Source organism: Microcaecilia unicolor, chromosome 9 (genome assembly GCF_901765095.1).
Source record: "Microcaecilia unicolor chromosome 9, aMicUni1.1, whole genome shotgun sequence".
In the NCBI taxonomy this organism is placed as follows: domain Eukaryota; kingdom Metazoa; phylum Chordata; class Amphibia; order Gymnophiona; family Siphonopidae; genus Microcaecilia; species Microcaecilia unicolor.
The window spans coordinates 23,152,692-23,175,328 of NC_044039.1; the positions used below are offsets into that span (position 1 = coordinate 23,152,692).

Genomic DNA, 22,637 nt, shown 5'->3' on the forward strand with positions numbered 1-22,637 from the left:
CGTTCTTTTAAAAAAAAAAAACCTTTTTAGAAGAGAGGAGACCCAAGAGAATCTTGTTTTATCATTTGCCTTGGAGTACATATTTCAAGTCACACTCTCTGAGGTTTTAAAGACCCCTGAGGCAGGCCTTCGGGCCGAAACACGGCCGTGTCGGGTCATTTTTTATGAGAATTTTGTCATTTTTTATGTGAATAAACATATCATTTGGTATCCTCATTCATTCTCCTCACTTTTTTTCTCCATATCTCATGGTATACTATTTACAATGTCAACACAATATGTAATAGAACATTGTAGGTGATGGCGAAGGGTAAAGCAAAGATGTAACATATAGAAGGGTATGAAAGTAGGAAGAGTTAGAAAGTAAGGTGACTGATTTAAAGGAAGTTGCACATGAGGTCAGAGAAATGGTTAAATATTATCTCAGCTAGGGTAGGAGTGGATAAACATGTCCCGCTGCAGTATGTGCAGCCTGAGTCACTCCTTGTGTGTGTGAGTGAGACTAAGGAATTAGTTACTTCTTCCATTAAAGGCTTGGTTGAAGAGCCAAGCTTTCACCTGCTTCCTGAAGTAGAGATAGTCTTGTGTTAAGCTTGTGGTGCTGCATCTTAGGTATTTGAAAGGCAGTAGGGGATTAGGGAACGTACAATTAAGGGAACGTACACAATGAATTATACTTATAAGACAGCTGGTATGATCAGATTTGCACAAAGGTTCATTATTGGTTTGGAGAAAGGTCTCCTACGAAAGAAATGCCAACAGACAAGGAAGTAGGGATGGACCAATAAAAATGAACTGCTAAAACATAATGTCCATCTATAGGGCCACTAATTTTTGGAGTACTGGCAGCACCAAACCAAGCTCTCCCTTTATGCTTTCCCATAACAAAGAGACAAAAAGTACTGTAACTTCTATTACCAACTCCTTGGCTCTTTTGGGGGCTCCCTGGACTCCCAAAGGGGCCTGGCATTCCCAAAGGGGCATGCCCCTTAGGGTCACCTTTTGGCTGTGCATTGCACTAGCTGTGTTTCTTTTCAGCTCTTTTGGCGGTAGCAGTTGATGATGTCAGACGCTGCCACTGCACCTCTCCCTAAACTCTCTAAATTTCTGCTCCAAAGGGACCCAGATACAGAATTGCCCCTTAAGTGTGCATGGAGTCAGCGGTGGGGTTGGGTTGGGGGTACAGTGGAGGGACATTTTGTGCTTGCCCTAAGTGCTGTGTGCTTAGGTCTGGTGCTATACATCTGTCCCTAAGCCCTGTGAAAGAAAGTTCTTAAATAAAACTAGAGCACTTAATTCTGGGCAGACTTATACGGTCTGTGCCAGAGCCGGTGGTGGGAGGCACGGATAGTGCTGGGCAGACTTATACGGTCTGTGCCAGAGCCGGTGGAGGGAGGTGGGGCTGGTGGTTGGGAGGCGGGGATAGTGCTGGGCAGACTTATACGGTCTGTGCCAGAGCCAGTGGTGGGAGGCACGGATAGTGCTGGGCAGACTTATACGGTCTGTGCCAGAGCCGGTGGAGGGAGGCGGAGCTGGTGGTTGGGAGGCGGGGATAGTGCTGGGCAGACTTATACGGTCTGTGCCAGAGCCGGTGGTTGGGAGGCGGGGCTGGTGGTTGGGAGGCGGGGATAGTGCTGGGCAGACTTATACAGTCTGTGCCAGAGCCGGTGGTTGGGAGGCGGGGCTGGTGGTTGGGAGGCGGGGATAGTGCTGGGCAGACTTATACGGTCTGTGCCAGAGCCGGTGGTGGGAGGCGGGACTGGTGGTTGGGAGGCGGAGATAGTGCTGGGCAGACTTATATGGTCTGTGCCAGAGCCGGTGGTTGGGAGGCGGGGATAGTGCTGGGCAGACTTATACGGTCTGTGCCAGAGCCGGTGGTTGGGAGGCGGGGATAGTGCTGGGCAGACTTATACGGTCTGTGCCAGAGCCAGTGGTGGGAGGTGGGACTGGTGGTTGGGAGGCGGGGATAGTGCTGGGCAGACTTATACGGTCTGTGCCAGAGCCGGTGGTGGGAGGCAGGGATAGTGCTGGGCAGACTTATACAGTCTGTGCCCGGAAGAGGACAGGTACAAATCAAAGTAGGGTATACACAAAATTAGCACATATGAGTTTATCTTGTTGGGCAGACTGGATGGACCATGCAGGTCTTTTTCTGCCGTCATCCACTATGTTACTTAATTCTTAACCAATACATAACTGTATATTTTCCAGAAAGAATGTTTAGGAAAGGCTCTTAAATAGTTAAAGATTTGGACTAATGCCAGTTGTAGTGGGATATATTTCTTTCATATTCAAGTTAGCACTTCCATATGGAAATACAGAAACAGTAACTTGGAAGGCAGCCACGCTATCCCCATTGTGCAACTCTATTATGTCAACACAGGCTCCACTCAAAGCCAGTGCTATTCTGGAAACTTTGCAATGGACAGAAGGAAGAGAGGCAGATGCCCCCAAATTTAGGGTGAGAGCTGGCTCTTGGCTCAGATTACTAGTGGCCAAACCCTCTGCGGAAGCTGTGGTCTTTTGGATTTCCCTTTTCCTGGTTCTACCATACTAGTTAGGAGACCATGAATAAAAGCACTTGGATTCTTCTGTGTATTGAAAATATTAGACATTGTCGCATTTCCTATTTGAGGCAGGGTTAAAACGTGCCCCAGAAAGGAAGAAGACTAACCTTACTGCAGGAAGGAGGCCTGGACCTGAACAGGAGACAGGATAAAAGCTGTAAGGCCAGATGTTAAGCCTCAGGCAAAAGGAAAGGGGAAAAAAGGCCTGCACCTATTTAATACAGCATATCCTCAGCCCAAAGATTTAATGTCCCGCAGCTTCAGGAACAAACAACAAATTCTACAGGGATAAAAAAATGCAAAATGAGCCATCTGCAAAAGCAACCGTGTGGGCGTATTTTTTATCCTAACATGGAGCACTTTCAGCCGAAGTCCCACAGTGCAGTTCGTAGAAGACTTTGCAAGCGGAATTGTTTCCTTTCCTGAAACAGCTCAATTTCATGAGAAATTGTTGGTGTGTTCCTGGCTCTGGTGACGTGCAAAGAAATGTTCCCCCTAAAATATCCCTCTCTCACGACAGTGGCAGGTTCTTAAAAACATCACTTGTCCCCATGTTCAAAGGCCCTTAATGCCCCGATATCCCACCTCCCTATCCCCAGTTTAGAACTCAAAGCACTATACTACCTTCATAAGCTCCTCTACCATTAAAAAAATGAATGACTTTTGGGCCTCTGCCCAGTGCTGTTCCTAGGTCTGCTGCCACCCGGGGTGGATCGCCACTGCGCACCCCCTCCCCCGAGTGCAGCGGCATCCGTCCTCCCAGTGTGCAGCATGACACCCCCCCCCCCCCCCCCCGGGTGCATTCCTAGCTGCTGGGAGCAGCCGCGCGGCTGTCGGCTCCGCTGGCTCCCTCTGCCCCGGAACAGGAAGTAACCTGTTCCAGGGCAAAGGGAGCAGGGAACCAGCGGAGCCGACAGGCGCGCGGCTGCTCTCTGCACCCCTCCAGCAGCGTGCACCCGGGGTGGACCGCCCCCACCGCCCCGCCCTGGCTACGCCACTGCCCCTGCCCCCCCCCCATCCAAACCCTGTCTCACTACAAAGTGACTGAGTCCAGAAGGAGCAATGCCCACCCATTCCTGCCCTGATGTGCCATGTTACAAAATGGCACTGCCTGGCCCCTAGCAGCATGTCAGAATTTATCACTACAGGTAAACCGGCCAAAGAAGGAAACACTCCCAAATGACTGTAGTGGTGTAGCTACGTGGGGCCACAGGGGACTGGGCCCCCGAGATTTGGCCCTGGACCCCCCTGCCGATGACCCTCTTGACCCCCCTCCTGCCGCCAACCTGCCATCGCCTACCTTTGCTGGCGGGTGACCCCAACCCCTGCCAGCCGAGGTCCTCTTCTTACGGCGCAAGGCTTCGTTCTCTTTCTGAGTCTGACGTCCTGCACATTGTACGTGCAGGACGTCAGACTCAAAGAAACAGAATGAAGCCTTGCAGATCAGCAAGGGGTCCCCCGACAGCAAAGGTAGGTGACGGCAGCGGCGAGGGAGGGTTGGCGGTGGGAGGTGGGGTCGAGAGGGTCGGCGGGTGGGGTCAAAATTGTTTGTGGTGGTGGTGGCGGCGGTGGCGGGGGGTTGGCAATGGCGGGGGGGGGGGGGGGCTAAAATGTGCCCCCTCACCTCGGGCTCTGGCCCCCCCCCCCCTCCCACTGAAGTCTGGCTACGCCCCTGTACTGACAGACTAACTCATAGTGGTACATGGTGGTGCCAAAGCAGGGGTAAGTGGGCATCTCACATGTCCACTTCTGAATTCAACTTCAAGGGGGTAGCCTCAAATCTGCAGCCTTTTTTTTTTAATTTATAGAGATCTTTTTTTGAAAGTTAACAAGAAACAAAAAAACAGAGGGGCGGAGCTTGTGGGAGGTGGAATTCTTACTTGTAATAGTTTGAGCCCTGGAGTAGGGCAAGGGAGGGATGGAGGTACCGGGCCCAGTAGGATTTAAGGTCCCTTTCTTGGGGACGGCTTCGAACAAGTGTCACCTTATATTTTTTTGTTTATTGGTCTGGCCTCTACTTCCATACATTCAAGTACAGAATGGCAACAACCGCAAAGTATACAGTGTCATACTTTGTATTGTTATTTGAATATTTTTACTGCTGTAACTCTGTAACTGCCTATTGCTCATGTTTGATTTATTCTTCTCTACACCGCCTTGAGTGAATTCCTTCAAAAAGGCAGTAAATAAATAAATAACATTTTTAAAAAATCTTCAAATTTTCAGTGAGTTTGTGATGCCACCTAGTGGACAGACTCTTTTATTCTTGAGCTCAGTGTATCTATTTTATCTGGAATCTTTTGGTGCAAGAACATTTATTTTATTTCAATAATACATATTTATCATGTTAAATAGATTTAAGGCTGATTAACATAGCTGTTACCAGGTTACTGTGCATTAATATTAATATTAATGATTAAGCACTATCACTTTAATCCTTATGTCTAATAAGGTCTATCTAGTCGATGACCTAATGTATGCAACAATCCTATCTATCACTCAGGAACTTATATGCTATACCATAATGCATTCTTCTTTACCATGTATGTATGCACCTTAATGCAATGCCTTTGTAACTCTGCTACCCGGAAATGGCAACCGCCATTACGGCAAATGTAAGCCACATTGAGCCTGCAAATCGGTGGGAAAATGTGGGATACAAATGCTACAAATAAATAAAAAAAATTAATTAATTAATATGCATTAATGCATATTATTTACCACATAAGAACATAAGCATTGCCATACTGGGACAGACCGAAGGTCCATCAAGCCCAGTATCCTGTTTGCAACAGTGGCCAATCCAGGTCACAAGTATCTGGCAAGATCCCAGAACAGTAAAACAGATTTTATGCTGCTTATCCTAGAATATGCATTGGATTTTTCCCAAGTCCATCTTAATAATGGCTTATTAACTCTTCATTTAGGAAATTATCCAAACCTTTTTTTAAACCCTGCTAAACTAACTGCTTTTACCACATTCTCTGGCAATGAATTCCAGAGTTTAATTACTGGTTGAACGAAGCAATATTTTCTCTGATTTGTTTTAAATTTACTACTTAGTAGCTTCTTTGCGTGCCCCCTAGTCCTAGTATTTCTGGAAACAGTAAACAAGCGATTCACGTCTACCTGTTCCACTCCACTCAGTATTTTATATACCTCTATCATATCTCCCCTCAGCTGTCTCTTTTCCAAGCTGAAGAGCCCTAGCCGCTTTAGCCTTTCCTCATAGGAAAGTCGCCCCATCCCTTTTACCATTTTCGTTGCCCGTCTCTGTACTTATTAACTAATGAAATGAGATTGAAGGGGGGCAGACTCAAAAAAAATGTCAGGAAGTATTTTTTCATGGAGAGAGTGGTGGATGCTTGGAATACCCTCCCGTGGGAGGTGGTGGAGAGGAAAACGGTAACGGAATTCAAGCACGCGTGGGATAAACAAAGGAATCCTGTTCAGAAGAAATGGATCCTCGGGAGCTTAGCTGAGATCGGGTGGCAGAGCTGGTGGTGGGAGGCGGGGCTGGTGGTTGGGAGACGGGGATAGTGCTGGGTAGACTTATACGGTCTGTGTCAGAGTCGGTGGTGGGAGGCGGGACAGACTTGTACGGTCTGTGTCCTGAAAATGACAGTTACAAATCAAGGTAAGATATACACAAAAAGTAGCACATATGAATTTGTATTGTTGGGCAGACTGGATGGACCGTGCAAGTCTTTTTCTGCCGTCATCTACTATGTTACTATGTTACTAATTGCATGCAGTAATGCACTTTAGAAAATGTAGTCCTTAATTTGCAGGGAGCAAAGATGGCACCTCTCTTAATTTTTTCTCTCTCTATTCTTTCAGTTTAATGCCTGCTCTAAGCACTGCTACAGTTTCTCATGGCTTGTTTAGGACACAGCCTTCTATTAATAAAACAAAATTCCTTCCATCATTATTTTTAGTTTCAAAGGATCATTTTGTGCTGGGAACATCACCTCATTCTCCTTACTGCTGCAAAATTCAGTTTATCTGTTTTATCTGGATTCTGTGAGATAAAGGGAGCTGAATCGTTTCAATGTGATTTTATTATGAAGTCATTCACCACCACCACTTCCAAATAATGAAACGTGTTTTGAAAGAGGTTGTCAGAGTGTCCGTTACAACACTACTAATAATTTGGATCTCAAAATAATCTTGCAATTCAGTGTATGCAAAGAGATTCCATGTACGTGGAGAACTCAAAAAGTCCCACGGAGGAACTCAAACAGAAAGGGTAGTGGGGGTGAGAACCAGGCTCTCCAAAGCCAGGACCACTGAAGTGGTGAAATGAAGCAAAGTTTATTGAAAAACAAACTGACTCGACACAACGTTGTGTTTCGGCCAGATGGCCTACGTCAGGAGTCAGAATTTCAGTTTTAGTATCGCAAAATGCTAGTCGCTGCAGAACTTCAAAGCTTTGAAAACGCACCCTGTTTTCACCGAGCACCACCAAAACACACGCTCGAAGATTCACCTTTTCAGTAACTGTTACAGTTGCAACAGTCATACATGTAAGTGCTGGTACTCTGTGACATACACATGCAACAGTCATGCATGTAAGTGCTGGTACTCTGTGACATACACATGCAACTGTAACAGTCATACATGCATCTGTAATAGTCATATATGTAAATGCTGGTACTCTGTGTCATACACATGCAGCTGTAACAGTCATACATGCAACTGTAACAGTCACGCATGTAAGTGCTGGTATTCTGTGGCATACAATCATACATTATAGTAACACAGTAAATGAGGGCAGATAAAGACCTGTATGGTCCATCCAGTCAGCCAACACGATAAACTCATTTTACATGGTATGTGATACTTTATATGTATACCCGAGTTTGATTTGTCCTTGCCTTTCTCAGGGCACAGACCGTAAAAGTCTGCCCAGCACTCTTCTTGTACTAAGTTATGAAGCTAATATCAAAGCCCCTTAAAATTTACACTCCAGCCCATCCATATCTATTCTACATGCAGCAGTAACAGTCATACATGTAAGTGCTGGCACTCTGTGACACATACATTCACTCAGAGAATAAAGGAAGGCACCAATTTATAGAATGAGGGGGTTTCTGTATTTAGTTATCTGATTAAGAGGGGGAAGTTATCAACACGAGCTATTGTTCAGCCAAGTTATTTTACCTCAAGTTGGATTATTTTAGCAGAGGGTCTCATTGAATAAAATGGGACCCCCGTGCTACAATAACTCGATTTGTGGTAACATAGTAACATAGTAGATGACGGCAGAAAAAGACCTGCATGGTCCATCCAGTCTGCCCAACAAGATAAACTCATATGTGTATACCTTACCTTGATTTGTACCTGCCTTTTTCAGGGCAAAGACCGTACAAGTCTGCCCAGCAGTATTTCCCGCCTCCCAACCACCAGTCCCGCCTCCCATCACCGGCTCTGGCACAGACTGTATAAGTCTGCCCTCCACTATCCTCGCCTCCCAACCACCAACCTCTCTTCCCCCACCTGCTCCGCCACCCAATTTTGGCTAAGCTTCTGAGGATCCATTCCTACTGCACAGGATTCCTTTATGCAAAGGAAAAATAGCCTGATTTAAACGTAGCTCACATTGATAACTTTCCCCCTAAATAGCTGTCCAAAAGTTAACCAAACATGTTATCTGGTATAGTCAACAGCCTGGCTGAACCGGAAAGGTCAGCTGAATATCTGGCTATTATTGTCCAGTTGCATAAAATGAGGAACAAGTAATAAACTGGTTTGTACAGGTTCCCAAGTGACCATGGGAGAATGGGTTTGAAATTGGTCACTCAGGACCTCTCCTGCTCTAGACCCCTCCTCCTGTGCAGGGCTGCCGAGAGACTAGGCCGGGCCAGGGGCAAGGCAGCCCCGCCTCGGTCCCCCCGTCACTCCCCCTGCCGTTGCTGCCCCCCACCGCTGCAGTCCGCGGTCTCACCTGCCTGCCTGACTCCACGGCTCCGGGCCCCCTGCATTCAAAGCGGCAATCGCAGATTGCGTCTCTTCTGACCTTCCCTCCCTGTATCCCGCCCTCGTCTGATGTAACTTCCGGTTTCCGCGAGGACGGGACACAGGGAGGGAAGGCCAGAAGAGAGGCGATCTGCGACTGCCACTTTGAATGCAGGGGGCCCGGAGCCGAGGAGGCAGGCAGGTGAGACCGGGAACTGCCGCGCCAGCGGCCTGACCCCGGCGCTGGGCCCCCCTTGGAGGCCTGGGCCTGGGGAATTTTGCCCCCCCCTCTCGGCGGCCCTGCTCCTGTCTAGAAGAGAGAAACACAGACTGTGATACTCCGTAGATGGCTGAACGACTTACAAGAAACATCCCTGGCGCAATGTTGTGTCTGTGAATCAGAAGGACGCTGCCGCTGCCAGTGAGCTCATTCGCAGTGCTGACATCATACTTGAGCAGGCGAAAGGAATCCAATCGGCTCTGTGTTAAAACTTAAGAGTCAATGATAATCTTGCCAAACCAATTCATCATTCTTATGAACTATTTAAACATTTCACCTGACCCTGATGGGTTCAATCAGATTACTAGGAATATGGACACAACTGCGTCAGAATTCCTAGCTGAATTCTGGTAAATGATAAAGGATATGACATGACCACCTTCAACACTTTGCAGGGGACAAGACAGGGGTTTATAAAATCATGAATAGTACAGAACAAATCAATGATACTAGGACTAGGGGACCCTCCACGTAACTAAGTGGTGGAAGATTTCCAACATATTCAAGGAAGTATTTTTTTTCAGTCAGTGCACACTTTAAGCTGTGGAATTTATTGTAACATAGTAACATAGTAGATGACGGCAGAAAAAGACCTGCACGGTCCATCCAGTCTGCCCAAGAAGATAAATTCATATGTGCTACTTTTTTTATTTGTACTGTCCTCTTCAGTGCACAGACCGTATAAGTCTGGCCAGCCCTATCCCCGCCTCCCAACCACCAACCCCGCCTCCCAACCACCAGCTCTGGCACAGACCGTATAAGTCTGCCCAGCACTATCCCCGCCTCCCAACCACCAACCCTGCCTCCCAACCACCAGCTCTGGCACAGACCGTATAAGTCTGCCCAGCACTATCCCTGCCACCCACCACCGGCTCTGGCACAGACCGTATAAGTCTGCCCAGCACTATCCCCGCCGCCCAACCACCAGCCCCAGCACAGACCGTATATGTCTGCCCACATTAGCCCCGCCTCCCAACCACCAGCTCTGCTGGTGAGAGGATATGGCTAAAGCCTGTGGTATGGTTGGTTTATAAAATATATATCCATGTTTCTGAATGAAGGCCCATTTCACATTTCATATTTCAACTTTGTTTAAGGTACTGTGAATAGAAATAAATACATCTTAGACTAAGTGGTCTACAGAGTTCATTGAACAATATTGGGATAAAACAAAGGGGGAACACAGAAGGAGGCCTAATTTACAAGTAAAACATATAAAGAAAGGGTGGGCAGCAGTGGCGTACCAAGGGGGTGGGGGCGGTCCGCCCCGGGTGCACGCCGCTGGGGGGTGCCTCGGCGCACCCCTGCTCCTCCGAGTTTGCTAAACTTAGTTCGTTCGCTGCAGCTCCCTCTGCCCTGGAACAGGTTACTTCCTGTTCCGGGGCAGAGGGAGCTGCAGCAAACAAACGAAGTTTAGCAAACTCGGAGGAGCAGGCGCGCGCCGCGGCACCCCCCACCCAGCGGCGTGGACCCGGGGGGGTGTCATCTAGCGGGGGGGGGGGGCGCATCGGCGCTCCGCCCCGGGTGCCATCGAGTCCAGGAACGCCACTGGTGGGCAGTAGTACAAGGGAATAGAAATTACTTTACTCTAGGTACAATAGGAGTGGGGGAGGGAGTGATAAGAAGCACACAGACATAGTAACATAGTAAATGACAGCAGATAAAGACCTTATGGTCCATCCAGTCTGCCCAAGATAAACTCATTTTACGTGGTATGTGATACTTTATACTTGAGTTTGATTTGTCCTTGTCATTCTCAGGGCACAGACCGTAGAAGTCTGCCCAGCGCTTTTTTGGTACTAAAAGTTCTGAAGATTCTGGAATCCTAAAGAGTTACAAGATTCCAGAATCCCAATTAGTAGCAACATTCCATGTAGAACCCCAAAGAGTAACATAGTAAAGGACGGCAGATAAAGAAAGAAGGTTGTTGTGTGAGACAGGCTCCACTCAAAGGCTCCACTCAATTATTAACAATTTCTGGAAGTAACAGGGGATAGATCACCCCACTGGGTACTTTCTGGAATGGTTTTGTTAAAAATTGCTTGATAGGTTTTTCATGGAAAGTTTAGAAGGGGTGTGGGAACCTGGATGAGAAGAAAGGTTTGGGAGGTCTTGCTATGGGACTATTTATTTGGGGATGTGTTTTGTTCTGTTTTTTTGGTTGCAAGTTTTCTAATAAAGCTATTATCCAAATATAGATGCCAACATTTCAAAATATTGGGGTGCCAAACAAGTTACAAATTACCCCTCCCTGGACACAGTGAATGAGTTTACTCAATACTGGGGGGGGGGGGGGTCTTCAGCACCTCCAGAGCTGGTTTCTATGCTTCCAGGAGACCTATATTGGACTGTTGATCTAACCCAGCACATCCTCAGTTCTTAGGTGTTACCTGCAGTAACTTGCAAAAATTATTGAATGTGCATTAACTGTGGGGCTCAATTACAAAGGTGCACTGAAATCTGGGCTTTGCATGCCTTTATTTCTGCATGTGTTTTGCAGGTCGTGCACTAATGTTTGCATTAATGCGTAATACCCAGTGGCGTAGCTACGTGGGGCCTGGGGGCCTGGACCCCCCTGCCAACGACCTGCCCAACCCCCCTCCCGCCGCCAACCCGCCGTCACCGTTGCCTGCCTTTGCTGGCGGGGGACCCCAACCCCCGCCAGCCAAGGTCCTCTTCTTCTCGCAAAAGGCTTCCTTCTGTTTCTGACGTCCTGCACGTCCCGCCTCCCCCACCGGCTCTGCCACCCAATCTCCGCTAAGCTTCTTTGCACCCTTTAATAAAAGCACCCCTAACAGTCAAATGTATCCAACACAAATACCACCCACCTGCATGCAAGGCATACTCCTGTACTGATTCTTTCTTTCATAGAGTTGTTCCAACTTGCCTTCGCTAGGATCATCTTTTGGGTCGAGTGAGGAAATGGCGCAAACCACAATGATTTGTTCTAAGGCAGACATCTGATTCCTAATAAGGTGATCATACTCCAGGTCTGTCACAAAAGGGATCTGATGATTGCTACACCTGCACCTCCTCCCTTCCTCTCCCATTGCAATTCTTCGAAGCACAACGGGGCAGGTCATATGGGAGTTGCACCACAAGCTCTGATCGTGCAACAGGGACTCCACGGGCATGGGAGGAACAGTTTGGGTCCTTAAAAAAAAGAGGAGCAAGTTCAGCCACTATAAGAAATGGGCAATTCAGTGCAATGTCTTATTTTAAAAAAGGGAGATTTTCCAAGGGAAACTACACAGGGACTTAACCTTTGAATACTGTCCATGCATACAAGGTATCAATGGGCTCTGCATCTGCTGTTTGTACAGGTGAAACTTCCACTGAAAATATTGCACATGGATCTGAAAATACAATGCACATAAGTAATTTTCCCCTGCTGCCCTAAATAGTCTTCTAGGATCACGTCCTCCTCCATAGGGGCTCCATGCAGGCCACCCGCTTTTAGCCAGACTGAGAGAAGGTAATTTTCAGACACTCAATTCACCTGCCTAAATCCCTATTTAACCAGCTGAATGTAATCAATAGAAATAGAATAAAATAAAACGTAGAAAGGAAAATAAGATGATACCTTTTTTATTGGACTAACTTAATACATGTTTTGATTAGCTTTCGAAGGTAGCCCGGTTTATTTCCGGTCCGACGAAGAAGGGCTACCTTCGAAAGCTAATCAAAACATGTATTAAGTTAGTCCAATAAAAAAGGTATCATCTTATTTTCCTTTCTACATTTTATTTTATTCTGTTTCTATTGATTACCTTTAAAAGTGGACTAACACGGCTACCACATCTCTCTGCTCCAGCTGAATGGAAACCCCATCAAAGTGTGAGTGTGTGTGGGAGGCAGGGGCGTAGGTACGTGGGGCCTGGGCCCCCATAGATTTGGCCCTGGACCCCCCTGTCAATGACCCTCTCGACCCCCCCTCCTGCCGCCAACCCGCCATCTGCTACCTTTGGGGGACCCCAACCCCCGCCAGCCGAGGTCCTCTTCTTCCTTCGTTCTGTTTCTGAGTCTGACGTCCTGCACGTACAACGTGCAGTGACGTCAGACTCAGAAGAAACTTTCGGCGCCAGCCTTACTGGAAGAAGAAATGAAAGGACCTCGGCTTGGCTGGCGGGGGTTGGGGGTCCCCCGCCAGCTGACGGAATTCTTTTAACGGCAGCCGGCAGCGGCAGGAGGACGCGGACCTCGGCTGGCGGGGGTTGGGGTCCCCCGCCAGCGAAGGTAGGCGACAACAACGGAGGGGGGAGGGTTGGCAGCGGCTGGGGGGAGGGGGATCGGCAATGGCGGCGGCGGCGGGGGGGGGGGGCTATAATGTGCCCCCTCACTCTGGCCCTGGCCCCCCCTACCACCGCAGTTCAGATACGCCCCTGACTGTATGCTAATGAGCTTATGTCAGCTCACCTCCAGCGTTCCCTTCCCTCTCAGTGTCCCGCCCTTGCAGAAAGACGAAATGATGTCAGAGGAGGGCGGGACACTGAGAGGGAAGGCAAGGGAAGGCTGGAGGCGCCATGAGCCTACTACTACTACTACTACTATTTAGCATTTCTATAGCGCTACAAGGCGTACGCAGCGCTGCACAAACATAGAAGAAAGACAGTCCCTGCTCAAAGAGCTTACAATCTAATAGACAAAAAATAAAGTAAGCAAATCAAATCAATTAATGTGTACAGGAAAGGAGGAGAGGAGGGTAGGTGGAGGCAAGTGGTTACAAGTGGTTACGAGTCAAAAGCAATGTTAAAGAGGTGGGCTTACAGTCTAGATTTAAAGGTGGCCAAGGATGGGGCAAGACGTAGGGGCTCAGGAGCCTGCAGCCGCTGCGACCTCAGGTATGGAGGGGAGGGGAGGATCGCTGGACATGGATGAGATGGGATGGAAGGGCAGAGGAGGGGGGGGGGGAGAATCACTGGACATGAAGGGAAGGGGAGAGGAGAATCGCTCAACATGGAGGGGAGGGCAAAGGAGAGAGACGAGAAAATGCTTAGACGACAGCCTTCCTAGGGCCCATTTCATTTGTTCCAAAATGAGCGTTTTTGCTTGTTCAATATAAAAACGCTAATATAAATTACATCTTATGGTTATAACATTATAAGTTCAAGTTCCTCTCATGCTCCCTCAATTATTCCCACTTTTCCTTACCCTGATTTATTAAGGCTCTGACCTCTGGGTGGGGGATTATTGAAGCCTGACTCAGTCACACTGGCCTGGTCGTGTCTGAAATAGCTGTTCAGTAAAGATGATCCGCAAATGGAAAAAGGATATTCATCATAGCTATCAGGAAATCAAACAATTCCAGTATTTTACACCGCAGAAAAGCGTACATCAGACCCCATAACCTGAGAGGTTTCACAGTGCTACAGAACGGGAGAGGTACTATTGCACCGGAAGGGTGGGAACAAGGAGGAAATGGAAAACTACTGACGTGAAAGTTTAACATTGGTGGTGGGTAAACTTGTGGCCTATCTAGACTGTAGTATACAACCTTTGACACTAATGGATCCACATAGAAGATTGGTGAGCCTACTAGTCAGTGGGAGTTGGGAGAAACATAATAAGCTGAGTGATAGGTGAGCTGAACAACAGGACAGTGAGGTGCCACAAGGATACAAGCTAAACCCTGTCTTCCTCAAAGTCTTTATCAGTGACAGTGAGAAAAGGTAAGAAGGGAAAGTGTGTCTATATGAAGTGCCGTGAAATTTGCAAAAACATGATACCGATAGAACTAGATTCAGTACATGGCATCGGCACCCAAATTTGATCAGCAGGAGAGGAGTGGGAACAGAATCAGGCTGTTCAAAGAACAGACCGAGGACATCCAATATTAAGAGAAAGTTTATTGAGAGAAGACTCTACAAGGTACCCTGTTTCGGCACTGGAAGTGTCTTCTTCAGGAGTCTTGATGCTTTGTCCGTAAGAACTTGTGGACAAAGTATTCAGGAGTGAGTCTCTAGTTGAAAGAATGCTGTGGTCTTTAGAAAGACCTTTTTGGAGTGTAATTTTAAGTATGACTTATGAACAAAGCATCACGGTCCTTAGAAAAACGCCCACGTCGCTCCAGCTTCTATGAGTATCTTTCAAGATGTGTCTAAATTATAGACACATATTTCACCTGTTACTCTAGTAGGCACCTAGAAGGGTTCTCAACTCAGTAGTCCTCAGGACACACCTAGTCTGTCATGTTTTCAGGATATTCCTTATGCATGAGAGAAAATTGCTTAGAATAGAGATAGTATGATATGTTAAACCACCCAGAAACAGTGCCAGCCTATCCCGTACGTACTTAAATTTGCATTATCCAGACTGCAATGGTCTTAGATACAAATCAACTTATGCATCCAGCTTTTCCTACATAAGTACACAACTGTGGAACGCTCTGCCCAAAACCTTGAGATTTATTCATAACCATCTCAACTTCTGGAAATTACTGAAAACCAACTTGTTTAAGAAGGCCTATCCCCCTGACCCAAATTAACTTTCTACTTCCTGCGACACAGCAAAATATGGACCGTACTAGACTTCTATCACAGCCCCCTTTTTATTTCTTTGTTGCTTTATACTGATGTTTCTTTCAAGTTGATTACTATATTGTTTATTTGTAATTTATCGAACCGGAGCCTGCCTCTCCGGTATTGTGTAAGCCACATTGAGCCTGCAACTAAGTGGGAAAATGTGGGATATAAATGTGTTAAATAAATAAATATCTTGAAAACCTGAGTCTCGAGGACTGGGTTGAGAACCACTGCTTAGGGGAACGTGTTGTTCTTCCACGTACCTGGGAGATAGGAAACCCTTAGACATGTCCCACTGTGCGTTCCCAGCAGGGGCTGATTGAAAACGGCCTAGCCAGGGGTGGCCTTCAGGTCCGGAGGGATCACCTTCCTGGCTTGCTTGCAAATCTTGTGCAACTGAAGGAGCGACTGCGGACTGAATTTTCCGTTTTCTTGCTGTTTTCTGAGGAGCGCTGGGCATCCGATGTATATGCGGGGAGTCGATTCCTGAAACACAGCATGTTACCTGAGTGATAGGGAGGAATGTACCACAAAGTGCCTGCTCTGAAGTGTAGGAGTGGGATTTTGCTACCCAGGCCGAATGAAAAGCTCTTTCTTGCCTAAGAAGGGTTTCTTAAGGGAATTTTACAGAGTGAATACGTCAGCATAAATTGAACATAACAATGATGCGCAAGACGATCATTGTTTCTGATGACAATTACATGACTCAGCAAAAAGAATCAGGAGCTGTGGATCTTTTTCTAATGAGACAGCAGGGTCGGTCTTAGGCAGGGGCGATAGGGGCGGTCGCACAGGGCCTCGCATCTCTGGCACGTCTGTCCTCCTGTCTCACAACACCTCCCTGCTCCATACCTTAATGTGCATCCACATTTCAGTAGAAAGCACCAGGCAGCGGCAGCGATTTTCATATCCTGTCAGCTGCCGAGCCCAGAACCTCCTCACTGCTGCGTCCCTCCCCTTTTTGATGTCACTTCCTGCTTCTGCAAGGGTAGGATGCAGCAGCGAGGAGGCTGGGGGCTCGGCAGCTGACGGGATATGAAAATTGCTGCCACTGTCTGCCGCTCTTTACTGAAACGTGTTGGATACATATCAAGGTATGAACCTCCTTATGGCTTATGGTGGCGGGAGCGGGCAGGGGGCGGGCACGGGCGAGGGGGGCCTACTGAACTGGTCTACACAGGGCCCCACAATTGCTAGGACCAGCCCTGTGGGACAGCACAGTTAATGTACACAGTGAATACCGTATCTCCGTGGGCTTGATTTATCTAGGGATTGATGTTCAAGCAATTTGACCCAGGTGACTAAGCATTTACTCTGGTAAAATTGTCAGCTAAAAATTGCTCTCTCTCTATGCAAATGAAAATACATGCGGCGCTATGATACAATGCGCATATTTTCACCTGCACCACATAGAGGCAAGCAGGAAGTGGGAGGGGGAAGGCTGGGAATAACATGGAGATTCTTGTGCCTTAATGATGGTACTAACCTTGCAACTGCTGTCAAATGCAAAGGTCCATATACGTATGGTAATGCCTATGGGGCCTGCTAGCCCTGCATTTTCAAAGGAAAACTCTGTTGCACCCTGCAAATTAGGTCCTACACAGGTTGGATTTAAACTCAGCCTTCTCAATACGGTCACTCAACTAACCACTAGGAGTGGCCTAGTGGTTAGGGTGGTGGACTTTGGTCCTGAGGAGCTGAGTTCGATTCCCGGCACAGGCAGCTCCTTGTGACTTTGGGCAAGTCACTTAACCCTCTATTGCCCCACCTAAGCTGCATTGAGCCTGCCATGAGTGGGAAAGTGCAGGGTACAAATGTAACAAAAATAAATAGATACCATTGGAGATTCTACATGGAATGTTGCTACTTTTGGAGATTCTACATGGAATGTTGCTATTCCACTAACAACATTCCATGTAGAAGGCTGTGCAGGCTTCTGTTTCTGGGAGTCTGACGCAGGACGTCAGACTCATAGAAGCAGAAGCCTGCGCGGCCACATTGGTGATCTGCAAGGGCCAACTTCTACATGGAATGTTGCTAGTGGAATAGCAACATTCCATGTAGAATCTCAAATAGTAGCAACAGTGGAGGAGTGGCCTAGTGGTTAGGGTGGTGGACTTTGGTCCTGGGGAACTGAGTTTGATTCCCACTTCAGGCACAGGCAGCTCCTTGTGACTCTGGGCAAGTCACTTAACCCTCCATTGCCCCATGTAAGCCGCATTGAGCCTGCCATAAGTGGGAAAGTGCAGGGTACAAATGTAACAAAAAAGAAACTCCACTGCACTTCTGGTCCTTAAGGAAAGCAAACAGGTCTGATTTTCATGATGTCCCAAATAAATATTCATGAAATGTATTCACATACCCTCACTCTAATTTATGATTTATTTAGAGATTTTGTTTTATTTAAAAACCAAAGCAGCAAGTATCAAGCCAGCAGCTATTTTGTAAAAATTCTTTAATTCATTGAAAACAACCTTATTCAAAGAGGAATTATTAGATCCAAAACACTTTACATAATAGTCCATATGCCCAACATGTTTTGGCACATAGCGCCTGCTTCAGGGGCAAACATGAAGGTGTAACTGGACAATCAATCCACCTAGGCAGTTGCCTAAAGCACTTATAAAGATGCAGGTATAGGGGTATCCAGCCCCTAACCTAAACTTAAAACAAGTCCCCAGAGGGTAAAAAAAACCCCCTATGAATTAATTAAATAATAATAATTAAAAAAGCTACTGGTTCAATACTTGCTGCTTTTGGACGTCATATCTGTTTTTAATTAAAAAACAGAGTTTGACAAGCTCCTGGTTGAGACATGACGAACTTCATGGGACTATTCCAAACATACTGGGCATTGCACCAAACAGGGCCACCCCAGGGTATCTGATGCCCTAGGTGATCCTTCAGCTGAAATAAATAAACTTATGCTCCCCCTCCCCCCCCCCCCCCCCATTGTGGAGGAGTGGCCTAGTGGTTAGGGTGGTGGACTTTGGTCCTGGGGAACTGGGTTCAATTCCCACTGCAGCTCCTTGTGATTCTGGGCAAGTCACTTAACCCTCCATTTCCCCAGGTAGAAATAAGTACCTGTATATACCATGCAAACCACTTTGAATGTAGTTGCAAAAACCTGGAGGAGTGGCCTAGTGGTTAGGGTGGTGGACTTTGGTCCTGGGGAACTGAGGAACTGAGTTCAATTCCCACTTCAGGCACAGGCAGCTCCTTGTGACTCTGGGCAAGTCACTTAACCCTCCATTGCCCCATGTAAGCCGCATTGAGCCTGCCATGAGTGAGAAAGTGCGGGGTACAAATGTAACAAAATAATTCCTAGGGGCTGCTGAAGTCAATCAACCTGAGGCAAGGAATTGTACACCCCCTTGAGTGAATTCTTTCAAAAAGGCAGTAAATAAATCCTAATAAATAAATACATAAATATGTTCTTTGATGTGGTTGACTCTTTCTCCAAATAGTTTTCAGACCTGAGGAAGGGAGTATCAGCTCCCAAGAACTGGTCACGTAATGGATTGTTAAGCTGCTGATTCTTCTTTGCCTGTTAACCTTTATGTCTATCCAAATGGTTCAAAGTTACTCTGAAAAGGGGGGTGAGATTTGATATACTGTCTTTCTGTGGTTACATCCAAACCAGTTTACATATTATACAGTGGCATATTTAGCGTAAGTACGTCATGGTGTATGCACCCCCCTGTCAGACCTGGCCCTCCCCCTCTTACAATCCTCTCGGAATCTTCAGCCGGCAGCGGCAGAGCACTCATAGGCTGCATGTGGTCTGTTTTGGGGCTTCCAGTTCAAGGAGGAAGTATCGGAGCAGGCTGCAGGCAGCCCATTGCCGGGTGGAGACACAGAGGATTTTGGGGTGGAGGGTGGCAGCGGTGGGGGGGGGGGGGGGAACAGCATGGGGGACAGGGAGAGACACACCCCCTGTAAAAAGTTCCTGGCTATGCTACTGATAGTATATGCAGGTACTTATTTTGTACCTGGGGCAATGGAGCATTAAGTGACTTGCCCAGAGTCACTCACAAGAAGGTGCAGTGAGGATCGAACCTGGTTCTCAACCAATTGCACTAACCATCAGGCTGCTCCTCTACTCTCCGGTCAGGACAGCTTCAACAACCACAGTCATCCCCATGTCGTGCCAGCGCTTTGCTGTGCGTGTGGAATTCCAAACATCATGTCAGCTAAACTAAGGATTTATAATGCGATTGCTGCCAAGACTAGTCATTGCCCACCTGTCTAAATATACCACAGGAATGCAACAGATTCAAATTCAGCTCTGGCAGCTTCACAAGTACATCATCTGGGGTGGGATATTGCGTATGCACATTATCATATAAACTCTCCCCCTAGTTGGTAGGTGACAAGCAAATATATTCTAACTGAGCACACCCTGTCCTTAGTGTGCCTGTGTGTAATATGGAGGGCTTTTTTTGAGGGGGTACTTGGGGGTACTCAGTACCGGCACCTTTTCCATTGTCTGCTATCAATAGAAATCAAACAAAATAAAACATGGAAAAGAAAATAAGATGATACCTTTTTTATTGGACATAACTTAATACATTTCTTGATTAGCTTTCGAAGGTTGCCCTTCTTCGTCAGATCGGAAATAAGCAAATATGCTAGCTGACAGTGTATATAAGTGAAAACATTCAAGCATTACTATGACAGTCTGGCAGGGTGGGAGGATGGGGGTGGGTCGGAGGTATGCATGGGGACATCAAAGCATATCATTGATATTCTAACAGAATGGGTGTTGGTCCCCATGCATACCCCCACCCTCCCACTCTGTCAGACTGTCAAAGTAATGCTTTGATGTTTCTCTTATATATACTATCTGCTACCACATTTGCTTATTTCCGATCTGACAAAGAAGGGCAACCTTCGAAAGCTAATCAAGAAATGTATTAAGTTACATCCAATAAAAAAGGTATCATCTTATTTTCTTTTCCATGTTTTATTTTGTTTGATTTCTATTGATAACCTTTAAGAGTGGACTAACACGGCTACCACACCTCTCTACCACTGTCTGCTAAAATTGACCCACGGACCCCAAGTTTTAATGAACGAGCTCAGGCTCTACACACCAATTCTGCCTTGTCATAGATTCTGTGACTGGTTGCAGGGGCCCTGGCTATTGTGGGGTGGGTCCCTCAGTGATCACTCCCACCCCTGAAGGGTGGCCTGGCATTTGAGTACTGGCACCTTTTTTGCAAGAAATAATGCACTGGTAATATGTGTAAGCACATACTCCAGTCCTAACTAAATCTTTGCTGGCAGACCTTATCCTCTCCTCTTTCAGGCTGGGTGATATAAAAATCCTCCTTTTGTTTATTTTCCTAAATCACTGTAAATCTCACCACAGCACTGGGGACATGTTATTCACTGACTCAAAGAGAGGGGCTGGAAAGAGCCCGCAGGCATTTCTGTAACCTGCTCTTTAAAAACTCCACTGCTGAGGGAATTCTGCCATAAAATTAAAATGTTGTGCAACAATCTTTTAAAGTCTACAGACTTTTTGTGTGTGCAGAATTTCCCATCCTAAGGTTTGGGTTTCTTCCCACCCCCCAGCCCTGACTTCCCAGCAGTGTCACTCTCCAGATTCCAACCTCCCAGCTTTCTCTGGAGCCTTTTAACTAAAAAATATGGTAAAAAGTGGCCTTACACAGGTCATTCCTGTGCTCTAATGCCATTTTTATCACAGGGGTAAAATAGCTGATTTTTCTATTTGCAGTATTAATGGCTACACATTAATTTTCCCATTAGCACGAGGCCATTAGCATGTGACCCCTTACCACCTCTTATTCTGTAGGCGGTAAGGTCTCATGTGCTAACCATGCCCTAATCGGTTAATCGGAAGGAATGGATCCTCAGGAGCTTAGTCAAGATAGGGAGGCGGGGCTGGTGGTTGGGAAGTGGGGATAGTGCTGGGCAGACTTATATGGTCTGTGCCAGAGCCGGTGGTGGGAGGCGGGGCTGGTGGTTGGGAGGCGGGGATAGTGCTGGGCAGACTTATACGGTCTGTGCCAGAGGCGGGGCTGGTGGTTGGGAGGCGGGGATAGTGCTGGGCAGACTTATACGGTCTGTGCCAGAGCCAATGGTGGAAGGCGGGGCTGGTGGTTGGGAGACGGGGATAGTGCTGGGCAGACTTATACGGTCTGTGCCAGAGCCGGTGGGTGGGAGGCGGGGCTGGTGGTTGGGAGGCGGGGATAGTGCTGGGCAGACTTATACGGTCTGTGCCAGAGCTGATGGTGGAAGGCGGGGCTGGTGGTTGGGAGGCGGGGCTAGTGCTGGGCAGACTTATACGGTCTGTGCCAGAGCCGGTGGTGGGAAGCGGGACTGGTGGTTGGGAGGCGGGGATAGTGCTGGGCAGACTTTTATGGTCTGTGCCAGAGCCGGTGGTTGGGAGGCAGGGATAGTGTTGGGCAGACTTATACGGTCTGTGCCAGAGCCGGTGGTTGGGAGGCGGGGCTGGTGGTTGGGAGGCGGGGATAGTGCTGGGCAGACTTATACGGTCTGTGCCAGAGCCGGTGGTTGGGAGGCGGGGCTGGTGGTTGGGAGGCGGGGATAGTGCTGGGCAGACTTATACAGTCTGTGCCAGAGCCGGTGGTTGGGAGGCGGGCATAGGCGTAGACTGGGGGGGGGCGAGGGGGGCAATGCCCCCCCAAACGACGATGACGTGGACTGGCGCTAGAATGAAAAAAAAAAAAAAAACAAGCAGGCACGCGCTCGTCTCCGTCCGCTTCGCTGCTTCCCTGCCCTTTCTGTCTGTGTCCCGCACGAAAGGAAATGACATCAGAGGAAGGCGGGACGCAGACAGAGAGGGCAGGGAAGCAGCGAAGCAGACGGAGACGAGCGTGTCTATAATCTACCCCCTCTCTTCCTACCCTCCGGCGCAGGCAGCACCAATCTTCTCTAAGCCTTTCTTGTTCCTGGCAGCGGTAGCGACGTACACGCTGCCTTCAGCTCTGCCCCGAAGCCTTCTCTTCACGTTCCTGTTCCCGCATAGGTGGTAACAGGAACTTGAAGAGAAGGCTTCCGGGGCAGACCGAAGGCAGCGTGTACAACGCTACCGCTGCCAGGAACACAAAAAAACTGAAGAAGACTGTTGCCTGCGCCGGAGGGAGGGAGGAAGGAAGAGAGGGGGTAAACGGAGTCACCATCTTGGACCTCGCGGGGGGGTGGGGAGCAGAGGGAAGGAGCAGGAGATGAATGGGACTGGGAGGGGTGGGGAGCAGAGGGAAGGAGCAAGAGATGGATGGGACTGCGAGGGGTGGGGAGCAGTGGGAAGGAGCAGGAGAT

At 47.8% G+C, this 22,637-nt stretch overlaps 1 protein-coding gene across 1 annotated transcript in view; it reads right to left on the reverse strand.

Annotated features, from left to right (window-relative positions):
* Positions 1-22,637, reverse strand: part of LOC115477784 (uncharacterized protein C3orf20-like) — a 49,231-nt gene that overhangs the window by 11,431 nt on the left and 15,163 nt on the right. The window contains exons 5-8 of the mRNA XM_030214864.1: positions 15,590-15,812; positions 13,957-14,088; positions 11,634-11,958; positions 8,889-9,005 (exon numbers count right to left, since the gene is read on the reverse strand). Coding sequence (XP_030070724.1) covers positions 8,889-9,005; positions 11,634-11,958; positions 13,957-14,088; positions 15,590-15,812 — 797 coding nt within the window. The remainder of the gene's footprint in view (positions 1-8,888; positions 9,006-11,633; positions 11,959-13,956; positions 14,089-15,589; positions 15,813-22,637) is intronic.